This window comes from Mustela erminea, chromosome 19 (assembly GCF_009829155.1).
Source record: "Mustela erminea isolate mMusErm1 chromosome 19, mMusErm1.Pri, whole genome shotgun sequence".
NCBI lineage: Eukaryota > Metazoa > Chordata > Mammalia > Carnivora > Mustelidae > Mustela > Mustela erminea.
Window position 1 is genome coordinate 4,434,770 of NC_045632.1, and position 16,431 is coordinate 4,451,200.

At 58.7% G+C, this 16,431-nt stretch overlaps 2 protein-coding genes across 3 annotated transcripts in view; one reads left to right on the top strand and one right to left on the bottom strand.

The window, feature by feature from the left end:
• Positions 1 to 634: 634 nt before the first annotated feature.
• KDELR1 (KDEL endoplasmic reticulum protein retention receptor 1) lies at positions 635 to 8,064 on the bottom strand. Its single transcript, XM_032325101.1, has 5 exons — positions 7,761 to 8,064; positions 6,998 to 7,098; positions 6,520 to 6,678; positions 2,563 to 2,815; positions 635 to 1,414 (listed from the first exon to the last, which is right to left on the bottom strand). The coding sequence occupies exons 1-5, from the start codon at positions 7,849 to 7,851 to the stop codon at positions 1,380 to 1,382; spliced, it is 639 nt and encodes a 212-aa protein (XP_032180992.1). The 5' UTR covers positions 7,852 to 8,064; the 3' UTR covers positions 635 to 1,379.
• Positions 8,065 to 9,669: 1,605 nt separating this feature from the next.
• The window catches only part of GRIN2D (glutamate ionotropic receptor NMDA type subunit 2D), a 39,442-nt gene continuing 32,680 nt past the window's right edge, over positions 9,670 to 16,431 (top strand). Inside the window, exons 1-3 of one of the 2 annotated variants that reach the window (XM_032323854.1) lie at positions 9,670 to 9,879; positions 10,731 to 11,019; positions 14,199 to 14,689. In XM_032323854.1, coding sequence (XP_032179745.1) covers positions 14,225 to 14,689 — 465 coding nt within the window. In that variant the 5' untranslated portion in view covers positions 9,670 to 9,879; positions 10,731 to 11,019; positions 14,199 to 14,224. Of the gene's footprint in view, positions 9,880 to 9,968; positions 11,020 to 14,198; positions 14,690 to 16,431 lie in introns of those variants that run through there. The other variant, XM_032323853.1, reaches the window with a different exon arrangement.

Consider the following 16,431-nt stretch of genomic DNA (forward strand, 5'->3'; position numbering starts at 1 on the left):
ACAAAAACAAAAAACGCCAGTGTCGGCCAGATAATAAATAAATGGGAGCAACCCCTTAGCCAAGTCCCGGGGTTTGAGATGGAAGGCTCTCGTCCTATCAGTTCGGCTCCAGCCATCTGCTGCCGCCCGGAAGTGAGGACCCGGCCTTGTCAGAGTGATGGGAGTCTTTTCCAAGAGAAGCCAGCAATCCAGGTTTCAATGTGAAAATCTGATTTCTAAAGGCTGGCAACAGATTCCATTCATTCATTCATTCATTCATTCATTCATTCTAAGAAAACAGAGTGGCTCAACAAAATGGCAGATGAGGGTAGGACAGGGGCTGCCCGCTGGTGACCTCTAAATCACGTGTTTTGGAAGGCTCTCGGCAGTCCTGGGACTTAGGAGAACTGCCAGGGAAGTTCTATGCCAGGACAAAGAGAATCTTCAAGATTTTCTTTCCCCTGCCCCCCGAAACCTCTTCCCCATCACAGCCATGAGGAGTGAGGGTGCAGCTCAGAGTCTTGGGGAGCCCAGCTTCTCACCTGCCTCCTCCCTAGGCTTCGGTCACCTGCAGGCTGTTGACGGGATGAAGGAGAAGCAGACGGGGGCGGAGGAATGGGAGGGACCCCAAAAACACCAGAGAGAGGGCAAGGAGTAGCGAAAGAGGCATCATTTTCCTCGGTTTATTTCAAGAGAACAAAGAATCAACCATCAATTCTGTACAAAAATGTGACTGATGAGCCACAGTGACCCTCAGGCCAACCCCCTTTGCCACGTCCGGCCCCTCACCCCCACCTCCCCCAAATTGTCAAAAAATGAGGGCAAGACCAAAAAATCCAAACTCTGGAAAAAAATTATCTTGAAAAATCAGGGAGACCGTTCCTCCCCTCCTCCCTCTCCCCAGTCCTGAACTTTTGGGGGGGTTGGTGGGGAGTCTGTATAATTGGCCATGGTGGGAGGTCAGACAGGTGGGTATGTGCAAGGTTAGTGTTTGGCAACTGGCGGGCTGGGGGTAGGATCTGGAAGGAAGCTGAGGGGCTTGGGGGAGGGAAAAGATCTCCGACCCTGCCCCGCCCCACAGGACACTCAAAAACAGTTTATAAAAATCGGGGGCCAGAGAGTAGAAGAGAAGGGAGTCATCAGAATCAAAAACTAAATAGTGGAAAGATTTTTTTTTTCTTCTTCTCTAAAAGGCAAAAAACTACAAACACCCCAGGTCCTGAGCTCCCCAAGACATGGGTCCTCCACCGCCCCCCTGAAACCTGGCAGGAGGGGGACTGGGGAGTGCGGAGAGGTTGGTTCTTTAAAAAGTCACCCCTGGACGGGAAGGCTCTTTGTCTTTCGCTGCCTTCCTCTGCCTCTCGCGGGGCCGCCGAGGAGAGGGATGGCCGGGCCCAGGGCTACGCCGGCAAACTCAGCTTCTTCCCCTTCAGGACTGCAAGGAGACAGAGGGGGCAGGTATTAGCAAGGGACCCTGTGGAGGGGACAGCCTCCAACATGGGCTGGAGGGTCAGCCGTGGGACCCCGCATCATGAGCTGGGGAGGACAGGCCTTAACTGCCCAGGGCTGGGCTGAGCAGTGTAGGCAAGAGGCACCTAGGGGTCTCCAAAGGACAGGGTCCAAGGCCCAGGAGGGCTGGCCAGGTGCCATCACCCCCCCCCCCACCCGCCTAGCCTTAATCCGGAGGGCCCGCAGGCTGTCTCCACGCTCTGCCCTTACTGTCCCCTCTCTCCTTCATACTGACCGGCTCTTCGTGTCTCAGTTCCCTGCTTCCATCGTCCCCCCCGCAGACCGCTCCCCTCGCCCCACCCCCTGGTTGTTCCCCGACCCATCCCTGGTTTCCTTCTCTCTTGCTGTCTGTAACCAGCTCTCTCTCCTTGGTCCTACACCATCTCCCCCAGCCCCGCCTAGAACACAGGGGAGGGGAGGGCAGCCTTTCTCCCTTCCGCTGCTCACCCAGAGCCTAGCCCTGGCCGGGGACACAGCAAAGTGCTCAGTACGTTTGCTGGATGGCTGAAGGAATGAGTGTATGAACCGTGGTGGGCCTGAGTCCCGGAGGGTGAGGACAGAGACCAAGCAACAGAGAGGAGGCTCTCCCTTCTCTGAGCGCTGCTGGGGTTGGGGAGATAGAACTCTGATTTTTTTCTCATGGGATCTGGAACCTGAGGCCGAGAGGAAGGCCTAGGATGGATTCTGAGTGCAGAAACGTCAGAGGCCTCTCCTGCCCTCTTTTTGTCCTGTCTCCTCATCCTCCAAAGGCCCAGGGGCTGGGGAGAGGGACGCCCACTCACTGTGGGGTCACGGGAGGCCGCTAGTCTGCAGTAGACAGCAGGACCCCGGGCCCCGGATGCCTTGCTGTTCCTTCCCCAGGGACACAGGGGCTAGGAGAACTAGAAGAATGATGCTTTGGTGCTTTGGTAGGCAGAAGCTGGAGGTCCAAACTCCTAGGAAGGCATGAGCCGGGGGCCCCAGAAGCCAGGAGACGAAGGCTACAGGGCTAGGGAGACAGAGCCTGGGCCCCACGCAGGGCGGGAGCTGGGGACGGGACAGGATGCCTTGCGGCTGGCCCTCCACGCAGTCTACCTTTGGTGATGTAGAGGTAGAAGAAATCGCAGTAGAGGACAGTCTGGACTAGGCCCGCCACGATGGCGATGAGGTCAAAGAAGCCCTCGAAGTGGTAACGCCAGATCCAGTTGAAGAGATAGAGCGTGCGGTAGACGCCCAGCGCGAACAAGTAGTGGCTGGTGATGGTCTCGGCCTCCCCCGTCTTGCTCACCATGAACAGCTGGGGCAGGATGGCTACCGACTCCAGGTAGATGGAGAAGGTCCAGAGGATCTGTGTGGAGCCCAAGAAGCAGGGATGGACAGCGGGGTGAGGCAGTGGGGGACAGGGTGGGGGAGCTTGCGGTGGACGGCCTCGCAGTCACCGGCGCAGGGACGGTGGAGAAAGAACAGGGACAGCAGTGCTGACCCGGCACTCGCCGTGTGCCAGACACCACTCTGCCCGTGTCATCTGTTCCCCCACAATTTAATCCTCACCACTACCCCAGCAAGGAGATCCCGTCACTGGCATCCCCATTCTATGGATGAAGAAACTGAGGCCCAGAGATCAGCCCAGGAGCCCGTGGCTAGGAAGCAACACAGCTGGGATGGGAAGTGAGGGTTTGGAGGCAGTGCTCCTCCTCCTACCCCTAGGACTGTCACATCACCCCCTTCTGTCCTCCTTCTTAGCTCTCACCAGAACAAGAGCGAGCTCCACGAGGCCCAGATCCCACATCTTGTTCACCCCATGGCCATAGAGCCAGGCACCTATTCGATGCCTGAATGAATGTGTGAGTGAACGGGAGCCAGCTCCCCGTGTGCCTGTCTGTCACCGGCCGCCATTTAGAAAACAGTGACAATCATCACTTGTGAGCAGGACAGGGATCGTAGGAGGGGGAAGGGAGACTACAGACATCTGTCAGCTCCTTCTCAGTCCTCAGCCACCTGAAAGTCCCACTTGGGTGACTTTTGGTCAGCCACCCACCGAAATTTCCCCTCAGAGCACAAGGCAAGGTGGCGGGTGACGCTCTTCCCCTGTTATTTTGGTCTATGGGAGAAAAGGGGGGAACATCTCATGCTCACCCACCATTTACCATACCCAAGGCGCTGCTCTACCACCTTATGGGTATCAACTGGCTTATGTCTTACTCCCAGGAGCTGAATCCTATTGTTATTCCCATTACACAAAGAAGACTGAGGCCCAAGGTCGCACAGCTACAATAGGGATAGAAACAGATTCCTGCCCAGGCACTCCAGCGCTTGCTCCCGTGATCACTCAGAATCCTCCAGCACCGCTCTCAGCAAGTCAAGCATATCAAGGCTCTCAAAAAAACGTACCCATTAAATTGATGCACACCCAACTGTTACCCCTGGGATCACCCTTAGGGAAGAGAATTATGACAGAAGAGGAGAGGGAAGATCATATTTTCATCATGTTAATTTCTCTATTCCTGATGTCTGAATTCTTTTTATTTTTTCCCTAAGATTTTATTTACTTATTTGACAGAGAGAGGGACAGCGAGAGAGGGAACGCAAGTAGGGGGAGTGGGAGAGGGAGAAGCAGACCTGACATGGGCCTCAATCCCAGGACCCTGGGATGATGACCTGAGTCGAAAGCAGATGCTTAAGCCACCCAGATGCCCTGTGATGTCTCAATTCTTAAAGAATAATTTTCTTCCGTAATTTAAAAATCTTTTTTTTTTTTTTTAGCATGCACCAGGTAACAGCACGGGTGGTGGACCAGGGTTCAAATCCTGTGAGCTCTCCCCTCTAAGCCTCTCCTTAGTGCTCTAAGAAATGGGGATGAGGATGTCTGCGTCCTGGATGGCCAAGGGGTCAGAGGATGAGGTATCTAGAACAGCCAGTGCAGAGCAGGACACACCATGGGTGCCAATACTTTGCACGAGTGACCTCCCCGCTCTGAGTGAGGGAATTGCAAAAGCTGGAGTCAAGTGTCCTAGCCTGCCCACCTTCATCTAGAGCAAGCCCCAGTTCTTTCCCCCAGCCTCTATTTCCTTATCTGCAGAATGGGTAAGTGGTCCAGAAAAGTGGTGAGGATGGTATGCTTGCAAAGACCAGGGCTTAGAGCCAAGCCCAGGGTTCCCGCCACAACACGGTACAGCCTCCTTCTGACATTCTTGGGACCTGTGAGCCAATGCTTCCCTTGGTCAAATTTGTCTGGCCTTCACGGTGCTTTTGAAAATATATTTTGGGGTGCCTGGGTGGCTCAGTGGGTTAAGCCTCTGCCTTCGTCTTGGGTCATAATCTCAGGGTCCTGGGATTGAGCCCCACATCAGGCTCCCTGCTCAGCAGGGAGCCTGCTTCCCCCTCTCTCTCTGCCTGCCTCTCTGCCTACTTGTGATACCTCTCTGTGACAAAAAAATAAATAAAATCTTTAAAAAAAAATGTTGAGGTGTGCCTGGCTGGCTCAGTCTGAAGAGCACAGTACTCTTGATCTCAGGGTCATGAGATCGAGCCTCATGTTGGATGTAGAGATTATTAAAAAAAAAAAAAAAAAAAAAAAAATCCTTAAAAATAAAAAAAGAAATATAATTCGAATATGTGGGCAAATTTGTAAAGCTCAATCTTTTAGGAAAACTCCCTAATTGAGATCTATGTGGAAAACATCAGCACATCTGGCCACCCAAGGCCAGCTTCCTGCAAGGCCAGAAAGGGTCTAGGGGAAGGAGGGCTGCTCTATTTTCTGATTCCCACTGGGCCTCAAGAAGTGTGAGTTCACAGACTTAGCACAGGCCCTCTCAAAACTGTTCCCAGGAATTTGTACAGGTGCAAACCAAATGCTATGGGATGAAAACCGTGCCTTTTAGGAGAAGTATCAACAGGGTATTAAACTTCAGTCATTAAATTAACATTGACACAGTATTTACAACTCAGGACCAGACACTGTGCTTTACCAATACAAACCTCTCATTAGAACCATAGGAATGGACACCTGAGTGGCTCAGTCAGTTAAGCATCTGCCTTCAGCTCAGGTCATGATCTCAGGGTCATAGGATCGAATCCTGCACTGGGCTCCTTGCTCCACAGGGAGCCTGCTTCTCCCTCTCCCTCTACCTGCCTTTCCCCCTGCTTGTGCTCTCTCTCTGTCAAGTAAATAAATAAAATCTTAAAAACAAAAACAAAAACAAAAAAAAACCTATGAAATAGGAATTGATTATCCCCATTTTACAGACGAGGAGACTGAGGCCCAGCAAAATGACAGACTTGCCCAAAGTCCCACAGTCCTGCAGCTGCTGAGTAGCAGAAGCTGGCTTTGACCCACCCCTGCTCTCTGCTTCCACAGTCTAGGTGTTTAACCACAGGACCATGCTACATGATCAGTAAATCCTCACAATGACCCAATCGGGACTTTACAGATAGGGAAACCAAGACATGGAGGAGTCAAGTCACATGCCCAAGGTCACAGTGATAGAAAGTTGCAGATGTGGGATTCAAATCCAAGTAGCGTGGCTCCAGAAACCCCATTCCCAATTCTGGAGCTATTCACTAAGCCAATAATCTTGGACATGTCATTTACACTCCCTAAGCCTCAGTTGCCTCCTCTGTAAAATGGGGCTGCTGTACAAAGAAATGCTTAGAGCAGCACCTAGAACGCCGTGAGCGCTGCTGTTACTGCATTAATACCATCGGACTCCCGAACCTGTGTGCTAAACTTGCATGTCCTAAAATAAGGAAGTCTCGGGGCACCTGGGGGGTTTGGTCAGTTAAGCGTCCGCCTTTGGCTCAGGTCATGATCCCAGGGTCCTGGGATGGAGTCCCGCATCAGGCTCTCTGCTCAGTAGGGAGCCTGCTTCTCCCTCTGACCCTCCCCCTGCTTGTGCTCCCTCTCCCTCATTCAAATAAGTAAATAAAATCTTTTAAAAAATAAAATAAATAAGGAAGTCTGAGCAAACCCTGCACAAGGAAGCCTTCGAGAAGGTCCACTGTCAACAGCCGTTCTGCCACCAGCCACTACAGGGCCCCTGCCAGGTAGCCTACCTCTAGAGGGGTGAAGTCATGGTTGACCAGGAACGCCAGGATGGCCGTGGGAACAACAAGGAACTCCACCCGGAATGTGTCGTGATTCCCATCATAAGTGGCTTTAAACTTGCTGTAAATCATCCAGACTGTGGTGAAGGAACAGGCAATGTAGACCACCTGCCAAGGGGGATGACAAGAAGCACGCTTCAGCACAAAGCACAGGGCCTGAGGCTCCAAGCAATTTGAACCTAGGAGTCTGGAACTCGGGGCCTCCTCCTCCCTCAGACCCAGGAGTCCTCACCCCCCCAGCCCCCCCTCCCTCAGACTCAGTAGTCCTCACCTCCAGCCCCCTTCTCCCTCAGACCCAGGACTTTGGAACCTCAGCCCCTTCCCCCCTTGGACCTAGAAGTCTGGGATCCATACTCCCTCCTCCCTAGGACCCTTGCTTGGCTCCCCCCTCAGCAGGGGAGGCCCACAGGAAGGGCAGAGCCTTTACCTTCATGCACGTGTTGTACAGTGAGATGTAGTTGGTGAAGAGGTCCAGGTATCGGGCAGTGAACACCACAGCAAACAGGACCTGGCTCTTCCCTGAAATCCCTGTGAGAGAGTGGGGGGGTAGGCTGGGCGTGGGCTGCACAGCGAGGCCCAGCGCCTGGGACCATCCCAGAGTCGGCTCCAGAGTGCAGCTGTCCCTGGAGGCCTCCCCGCCCTCCCCGCCGGAGCAGGGCCCTTTCCCACGGCCCACAGCCAGGGGGCAGCCCGGCCCTGAAGCTACTCCAGCCCGAGGCTCTGTCCCAGGCTAGGCCTCACCGCCGCTCCCGGCCCCCTCGGGGTCCTCTCACAGTCCGGACACAAGGTGGGGCCTCGGAAGGACCCCATTTGACCTCAGCCCCCTGGAACCGGTCGCCGCTCTCCCGCTCCCTTCCTGGACGCCACGGTCCACGTCACCAACTCCCAGCCACCTCCCTGCCCGCCACGGCTCCGGTTCCCAGCCCCGAAATCCTGGGGCCAACAGAGAAGGGCCCGCGGGACCTGAATTGGGTGCCCGGAGCCACCCCCACGCAAGTGTATGCACCCCTATTCTGGGGAAGGGAACTGACCCTCCAGTGACCCCGGACCTGGAAGGGGGATACCCAGCAAGCAGTGGGTGGGGGGAATGGGTGGGGAGACCCGTCCCCTTAGTGCCTCCAAACCCTTCCCCGAGTCCTGGGATGTCCCCCGCACTCTCCCCCCTTCTCCCGCCTCGGTGGGCATCTCACCGGCACAAGAGCGGGACTTCCAGATTTTGAGCAGTAGCAAGATGATGGCTAAGAGGTGGGAGAGGTCTCCCAGGAATCGGAAGAGATTCATGCTTTGGGGGGGTCTGGCAGGGCTGGGCTGGTGGGAGGCAGGCTGGAGGGGGTCTGCCCCCCGGGGCTGATGTTCTGACTGGGTGGCTGGGCTTGGGGGGGCGGGAGAGGGGCCCTCGGGTGGGCTCCGCTCCGGGGAGGGGGCTCTGGGAGGGGGAGCCGAGGCCGGAGCTGGTGGCGGAGCCGGAGCTGGGAAGAGGGAGGAGGGCGGGAGGGGGAGGAGTCGGGCGTGAGGCTCCGCCCCCGAGGGCGGAGTTCCGGCTCTCCGGCGCCCCCTATCCCTCATCTCCCAGCTTGCAGAATCGGCGCTAAAGGCACCCCCAAGGCTGCTTGGTAGGAATTTGTGGGGTCGATGGGATCTGAAACTCCCAAATCTGGCGCCTGCTCCTCCGGGAGATCTGTGCCTCTGCAAGGGCGGCAGCTCAGCCTCCCAGCCTCTGCCTTTGTCAAGGATTCGGGAGGCTGGTCTGTGAGCTTTAAAAATCCTGGACAGGGCCCCAGACACTGGTCTTTCAGGGGCCTCCAGGTCCAATCCACCCAAAAAACCAGAAAGCAGGCCCTAGCCCCTCCCTCAGACCCAGGAGTCTGGATCCTCAGCGCCTTCATCCCCTAGGATCCAAGAGTCTGGAACCTCAGCCCCTTTCTTCCCTCAGACCCAAGAGTGTGCACCACCACCACCACCACCACCCCCCCCCCCCCCCCCCCCCCCCGCCGGCCCAGTTCCCTGAGATTTAGGGTCCCACCTCAACCGACTTGTGTCTCCAGCATCCTGGCCCAGGAACCTAGATGCACAATCCCTCCCTCCCCATGGGACCCACAGATTCAGGTCCCCAGTTTCTTCTTTATCACCCCTGTTCTCCCAGACCCTGGAGTCAGCCCCCCACAGCCCTGTCCCCTCACAGGCATGCACACACACTGTCCTGGGCTCTGCCCTCAGGGGCCCAGAGGCCCTGCACTCCACCCCACCCCAGCACTTTAGAGAACGGTGGGCCCAGCCTCTCTAGCATGAGGGCCACGACCTGGACAGCTGGCCCAAGGGCTGCTCTGGGGTCCAGGCTGTGTCTAGGAGGAAGCAGTCACTGCTTTCCTCTTGGATGTTTGAGTACCCATGGGTGACGGAGGCCAGGGTACCTCAGCAGCAGAAGTGGCATTGGTTTCCTCAGTGGCCTGGATGGATGGGCTGCCTGAGGGTGACATCCATCAGTCTCGGACTCGTGGGCCCCTGAAGTCGGCTTGTGCTGGGGGGTCGGGTTGTCTGAGTGCCCAATGGGGACCCGGCCTGGAGGAAGGGATCTGAGGGAGGAGGCACTGGGGGACTTTAGGGTTGGAGGGAGGAGGGGGCTGGGGACTTGAATAGCCAAATCTGAGAGAGGAGGGGGCTGGGAGCCCAGACTCCTAGCTTCATGATGGAGACCTAGTTTGCAAGCCTGGCTTCTGGGGCAATAGAAGCCAAAAGATGGGTCCTGGCATGGCGGAGACGGAAGTCTGGGAATGGCCTCCTGCTTCTCAAGCCTCAAACTGGGGAGGGGGCAGAGGGCAGTAGCCCCTAGGCCCTGGAGTCCAGGACCAAAGCCACTATGTCAATGCTGGGTTCTGAGTCCCTGCCTCCCTCCCCTCCACCGCCCCCCCCACCCCGCCCCACTCAACACACACTTCCTCCCTTTTTATTTGCGACCCCCTCATTCTCTTGTCCCAGGAGGAAGGCGGAAGCTGGGAGTTGGGGTTGGGGGCAGCCCCCTCCCCCAGCCCCGGCAGAAGGAGGGGTCCCCAGGGAGGCCAAGAGGGGGGCTGTGGGTCTCCCGGCAGGGGCGGACGGGGACTGAATGTTAATCGCATCCCGAGTGAGTGTGTGTGTGCGAGAACAGAGCGAGTGTGCGAGTCCCTCCCGCTCCAGCTCCTCCGAGCAGCGGCTGCTGCCGCCACCCTCTGCCCGCAGCCGCCCTCGGCCACCAGTGCCCAGCTGGGGGGTGTCGACCTGGGTGGGTCCGCCTGGCCCCCAGGGGTCTCTCGTGCGTCTGCCATCTGCCCGGTGAGGATCTGTGTGTCAGGGTGTCTGGGGCTGGGCTGGTGAAGGGGGGGTGTGTCTGTAAGGGCTGCGGCGGCTGAGGGAGGGAGGGAGGGAGGGAAAAAGGGAAGGAGGGGTCTGTCTGTCTGTACCGATTCTGAGCCTCCTGCCTAGGTGTCGTGGGGCCCCCAGTTTCCTCCCCCTCAGCCCCCCAAACCCGAATGGATGGTGTGTACCTGGACTCTGTGCCTCCTGCCTGCGTCCGGCTGGGCGTCTGGCGTCCCCAGCTGCCTGTGTCCTCCTGTCTGTCCGAACAGCCCCGGACGGCAGTGGCAGCCTGGCCCCCATTGGACCCCCTGTGTGTGTGTGTGTATGTGTGTGTCTGTCTGTGTGTGTGTCTGTGTGTGTGTGTGTATGTCTCCCTCCTCAAGCTCCGGGGGTGTTGAGGGGGAATCCCAGGGAAGTGAGGCCGTGCGTGTATGCGTGTGTGTATGTGTGTGTTTCTGCCTGGGTTTGAGTGTGGGGGTGCTGAGGGGGGTCTGGAGGTGGCCAAGCGAGGAAGGGACAAGCGGGTCCCCAGACAAGCACCCTCCCACCCCTCACACAAACGCACACACACCAGCCGCGGGCTTCAGAGGTGACCCAGACAGACAGACAGACACAGACGCTGGAAGGGGGGGGCGCTGAGGGCACAAAGGGTGGGGGTGCGAATGAGCCAGGGAGAGGCGGGACCGGACACATGGACAGGGGGGAGGAGCCGGGGCTGAAGCGGCAGAGGGGGGCACCCCAGGTGGGCGGAGGGGGGATCCCCACGGGGTCGGGGCGGTGAGAGGACACCCCGACAGCCTCCGCAATGTCCGGGGCCCAACTTCCAGCGCAACATGTGTAGCCGCGTCCTCGCCTAGTTGGGGTGGCCGCAACCTTGGGGGACAGACAGGGCAGGACGGGACCGAAGACCAGGAGGGAGAGCCGGAGGAGCCGGGGACAGGCAGGAGGTCCCCACCGCCGCTGCTGCTGCTGCCGCCACCGCTGCCACTGCCGCCGCCCCGGGGCCTGGCCCCCCCAGCGGTTCCCTGAGCCCTCCGCCGAATCTTTGGGTCGCTGGACTCTGGGTTCTGGTCCTGCCCCCCCGCAATACCCCCCACAGAACAGGGTCATGAAAAGGTAAGGCCGGGGTAGGGGATGCAGGGGTGGGTGGGAATGTGGACCCCCAGATCTAGGACAGGGAAAGTTGGCCGGGGCCTCAGGGAGGGGGGGTGGCACGGAGCAGGGTTCTCTGGCCCTCCCCAGCTCCCTTGTCTCCTGGAGGCTCTCCTCCGCCCCCTCTCTTTCTCCCTCTCTGAGCCCCTTTTTCCTGGGTCTCTACTCCTCAGACCTCCTAACCCCCCATTTCTCGGACACTTTGCACCCTCTCCCTAGCACTGCATACCTGACACCCCATATCTGTCTCTATCCCCTATCTCTCCATCCCGTCTTCCCTCTGCATCCCCCTGCCCGCATCGGTCTCCCCCCTCCCTGGCCGGCCCTCTCCCTCTCTCCTCTCGCTCTCCCCTCCCTTCTCAGAGCTATGAGTCTGCTATTAATACCCCCGCCAAGGACCTTGAGGGCATCCAGGCCCCAAGCACCCCTCACCCCAAGCTACCACCCTTTCCTCAAGGTTCTGGAATACCCTTCCAGCCTGGTCTGAGCACCAGGATTAGGGTGGGGAGAGAATGGTGTTGGAAGGGGGGGGACGGAATGCCGTCTGCAGCACGCGGGGGGGGGGGGCTGTTGATCAAAGTGGCCTCTTGCCTCTTCTGTGATGGATTGAGGGGGTAGTGATGGAGACAGGGACACCCCAGGAATCTCTGGCACCCTCCTCCTTCTTAGCTGGGGGACAGCCTGTGCTGTGTACAGGACCTGAGTGGGATGACAGGAAGCTGGAGCTGGCGGGGAATGGGGGGGGGGGCCTCCCAGGATGGTGGGACTGACGGAGTTTGAGGCAAAAACGGGGTTCTTAAGAGAGGAGAGGGCTATGGACCTGAACTCCTGGCTTCTGGGCATAGAGGAATCTGGGCACCCAGTTTAGGGGCTGGAGGGGGCCAAGAATTCTGGGTCCTGGGAAAAGACAGAGCAGAGCACCCAGACTCCCGGGTCCTGGGGGAGAAGGGTGCTGAGACTCATCTTGAGTCTTTATGGGAGAAGTTAAGAGAGAGCTTCTGTGTCTGAGGGAAGAGGGGGTTGGGGGCCCAGTCTCCTGAGTCTCCGACAGGCAGAGGATGAGGGGGTTCGGCTCTTGGGCCCCATGGGAATGGACCTGGGGACTGAGACAAGGTGGAGGTTGAGGACCTGGGCAATGTGATCCCTGAGGGCATAGGTTCTGGGAACTGGGCCTCCAGAATCCCCCAGTGGCTAGAGATGCCACTACTCAGACCCTAGAGGAGTGGGAGACTGCCCTCGCCAGGAGAGGACTCGGAACCAGCTTCCTAAGAAGGGTGGGGCTGGAGTTGCCCTCCTGGGCCTCAGCGGGGAACAGGACCCTGGGGTCCCCAAGGACAGAGGCCAAGCAGGGGTGGGTCTGAGAGAGGCAGAGGAGGGTCTGAGGGATGAGAAGCAACGGGGAAGGGAGGAGAGAGTGAGTGTTAACCCCGCGGGGGCCAGGCCACAGCTGTGGGTTATTTTGGGGTGGGGGGGGTCTATTCTGAGCACTGATTGAGCCAGCTGCTTGGGGAAGGGCAGAGGAGAGGAGGGGCCAGGGGAGCCAGGATTTGGGAGGGACGGGCACACTAGGAGTCCCCACCCCCATCCCTGGGGAGACCATGGCCCAGGATCCCTAGGAAGGCAGGTGTGGGGAGGGCGGGCAGTGAGCCCTGTAAGCAGGGGAAGGGGTGTGGGCCTTTCCCCCACCCTATGGGGTAGAGGAGGCCTGCGCTACCATGGCAACCGGACAGGAGCCTGATTGACAGCCAAGAGAGAACTCTTCCCCCTCTGGACACTCACCCCCTCAGGAAGCCCCTAGTGCAGGCTCTAATCTCTCTCTGGGAACCAGGAGTCCAGGCCCCCAGTGCCCTCCTCCTTCAGACCCAGGAGCCAGGCATCTGGGCTCCCAGCCCGACCACCCCAGGCAGCTAGTATTCAACAGGGGACACAGGAAGAGATGCTGTATTTCCTCTAATTTACTAAATTGCTCTGGGCTGGGAGCCAGGGACCCCTGCCCCCCCAGCTCTCCACAGCTGTGCCCCCCAACCCTGCAACCTCATCTGGGCCGTGACTCTCTTTCTAGCTCTCATTGAGACTTGGGGGGGGGATAGGGACAGCATAGGGGGACAAAAAGAGGTTGGGGGTTGTGGTTGAGGTGGGGGGTAAGGTCCTGGGGGTGTTTTCTCTCCTTGGGATGCCCCGCTCATTTCTTTTTCTCTCTTCTTTCTCTCCCCCCACACACCTGACCCCTTTTCCCTTTCTCATTTTTTTCCCCTCACTTTTCTTCCTTTTATTTTTGATCCCTCCTGCCACCCGCCTTCCCGGCCTTCCTTTCATGTCTGTGCTGGGCACCTCCCTGGTGGGGGTCTTGATCTTTGCCTTGGTTCGCTATTTCTGTCTTCCTATGTTTTCTGTCTGCTCTGCCTGCCTCCTCCCTCAATCTGTTCTGCCTGTTTCTCCATCTCTTGTGTGGCCGTGGGGTCCATCTCCGTCTTTCTGGGCTTCTTTCCATCTTCCTGTCTCTGTCCAACTTTCTCGCCTCTCTTATCTCTCCCACCTTTCTTGTCTATCTCTGCATCTCTCCTTGCCTCCCTATCATTCCCTCCCTATTTCTGTCACTCTGTCTTATCTCTCTCTGCCTCCTCTTCTCCCTGTCTCTGTCACTCTGACCCTCTCTCTCCTTATTCCTGTTCATGTCTCTCTCTGACCATCTCTCTCTGGCTGTGTTCATCTCTCTTCGATTCTCCCTCGGTCTCTCTCTGCTCCGATTCTGATCCCATTTCTGTGGGTCTGTTACCCATCTGTCCTGTCTCATTATCCTCCCCATTCCTGCCTTGTCTATCTTCTTTCCCTATCTCTGTATCTTCTTTGTCCCCATTACCCACCTCCACTTTCCCTGTCTCGTATCTCTGGCTCTCCCTTTGCCTCTGTGTGTGTGTGTGTGTGTGTGTGTGTGTGTGTTTCTCTCTGTCGCTCCCTGTCTCTATTATCCCCACCTTTCCCTCTCCTCCCTATCTCTGCGTCTCCCCCTCTCTGTCTCTTCTTCTCCGTGTCTCTGTCTTGTCTCCTCTCTCTGTCTCCCCTTCTCTGTGTCTTCCTCCCATCTGTGTCCTTTTCCGCTACCGGGGTCTCCCCGGCTCGGCGCGCCCGCTCTCCCGTGTCAGAGGCCGCCCGGAGGGGCCCGCAGGCGATGCGCGGCGCCGGTGGCCCCCGCGGCCCTCGGGGCCCCGCTAAGATGCTGCTGCTGCTGGCGCTGGCGTGCGCCAGCCCGTTCCCGGAGGAGGCGCCGGGACCGGGCGGGGCCGGCGGGCCTGGCGGGGGCCCCGGCGGGGCGCGGCCGCTTAACGTGGCGCTCGTGTTCTCGGGGCCCGCGTACGCGACCGAGGCGGCGCGCCTGGGCCCGGCAGTGGCGGCGGCCGTGCGCAGCCCTGGCCTGGACGTGCGACCGGTGGCGCTGGTGCTCAACGGCTCGGACCCGCGCAGCCTCGTGCTGCAGCTCTGCGACCTGCTGTCGGGGCTGCGCGTGCACGGCGTCGTGTTCGAGGACGACTCGCGCGCGCCCGCCGTCGCGCCCATCCTCGACTTCCTGTCGGCGCAGACCTCGCTGCCCATCGTGGCCGTGCACGGCGGCGCCGCGCTCGTGCTCACGCCCAAGGTGCGCGCGACCTGCGGGGGGGCGGGGCCAGCCGCGGGTTGGGGAGGCGGGGCCGACACGGAGGGGCCGCATCTGCGACGGAGTGGGGTCCGAGGGTAGAGTCCGGTCTAGGGGAGGGGCGGGGCTGACTGGGGGGCGTGGCCTATAGGGTGAGTGGACCCCGCAGGGGCACTGACCCAGGAGCAGGGTGAGAGACAGGCCTCTCCTGGGCAGAGTATACGGAGAACTGAGGGTCTCCGGGAGGACCGAGTCAGGGGAGGGAATGGAATCTGGGGAAGAGGCGGGGTTAGGGCAACGAGGGGTGGGGACTGGGAACAAAACGGGTGTGCCAGAGGGGGCCCGCTCTGAGGGAGGAGTGGGATCTGGGGATCAGCAAGGAAGGGGTCAGCTGGAAAGGAACGGGGTTCAGGAAGGGGTGGGGTCTACTGAGGAGGCAGGAGACAGGAAGGCAGGGAGAGGGCCAGGAAAGGGTACGCGGAGGTCAGGGTACTGAAGGACTTGGTCAACTGATTCGGCCAGCTGAGCAAGCAAGGGCTCTCGAAGTCTAGGTGGGAGGACGGAGCCATCCTGTGAAAGGAGGAGCGGGAGGAGAGGGGTCGCAGATGAGCTGGGGAAGGGCAGAACCATGCAGCCAGGAAGGGGGGGCGACGGCAGTCGGGCAAGGGGAGAGCTAGCTGGTGAGGCGGCACAGAGGGAGGCCAGGAAGATGGCAGGGCCTACGCTCAGGACGGAAGGGGCGAGATCTAGAGTGGGAAACAGTCCCGGGAGTGGGGTTTGGGCAGAAGCACAACCCCAGTCGTAAGGTGTGGAAAGCGAGAATCCAGAAGCTGGGCCTGGGAGGCTGACGGCCCACCAGAAGGGCTGGCCCAGCCAATTAGAAGGCCAACCCAGGAGCCTGCAGGAGAGAGGGGCAGAGGCCTGAGCGGGTTGTGGCCTGGAAAGAGGCCTGCCACCCGAGGGCACGAGGGGTGTGTGTGGGGGGGACCAGCTGGAGCAGACTTCTGGTAGGAAAGGAAAGACCTGGACCAAGCCCAGTTGCAGGTACTGAGAAGTAGAAGGGATAGGCTAGGACCAGCTGTAGGAGAAGGGGCGGGGCCTGTTTGGGGGTGGAGCCAGTGTAACCGAATTGGTGCTAGGGTGAATGGGGCCATCTGAGTGGGTGGAGCCTAAGTCCCCACCAGTTCCCACGTGGAGGGCCAGTAGCTTCGTGACTAGGTCCCACTTACATCCTGGGACTTGCAGTTCTCTCCTGTCCAGGGCATTCTGGGAAGGGCCTCTGGCCAACTTTCTTCTTTAGACAGTTGCCCAGAGATTTGCAGGCAGATCACCTTCCACATGAACTGCTACTCCCTGATGCTGCCTTTATGGCCTACCCAGAGATGTGGTTCTCCTGCCTCCACTGATGCTGAGAAGCGTGAAGCACTCTGTTCTGTCACCTGGGTACTGTGGCCCGCTCGGGTACACGCGTTGTCTTTTGGGAAATGTAGTCCCTTCAGTATCTCGGGATGGGAGAAAGAGGGGTCCTCATAGGGCCGTCGTGCTTCCATTGAATGCTGGAAATGTGGCATATCTCTGCTTGCCAAGGATGAGGTCCTCTCAGGATTCTCACTGCAGGCTGGGAGGCCTCATCCGCTCAGGACAACTGTCTCCTGTACGAAACCACAGGTACATGCCTAAGGAAGAAAGTTCACTATTTCTCACTGAGGGCTGACTCTGTGCAGGGGCTGTTTTAGCTCCACGGA

What these genes read in the sequence shown, in the direction of transcription:
- KDELR1 (XM_032325101.1), bottom strand. Translation starts at nt 7,851, where the DNA reads ATGAATCTCTTCCGATTCCTGGGAGACCTCTCCCACCTCTTAGCCATC. An exon ending in TGTACAACACGTGCATGAAG is followed by an intron (nt 6,679 to 6,997) that starts GTAAAGGCTCTG and finishes CCCCCTTGGCAG; the next exon opens with GTGGTCTACATTGCCTGTTC. An exon ending in ATGACTTCACCCCTCTAGAG is followed by an intron (nt 2,816 to 6,519) that starts GTAGGCTACCTG and finishes GGCTCCACACAG; the next exon opens with ATCCTCTGGACCTTCTCCAT.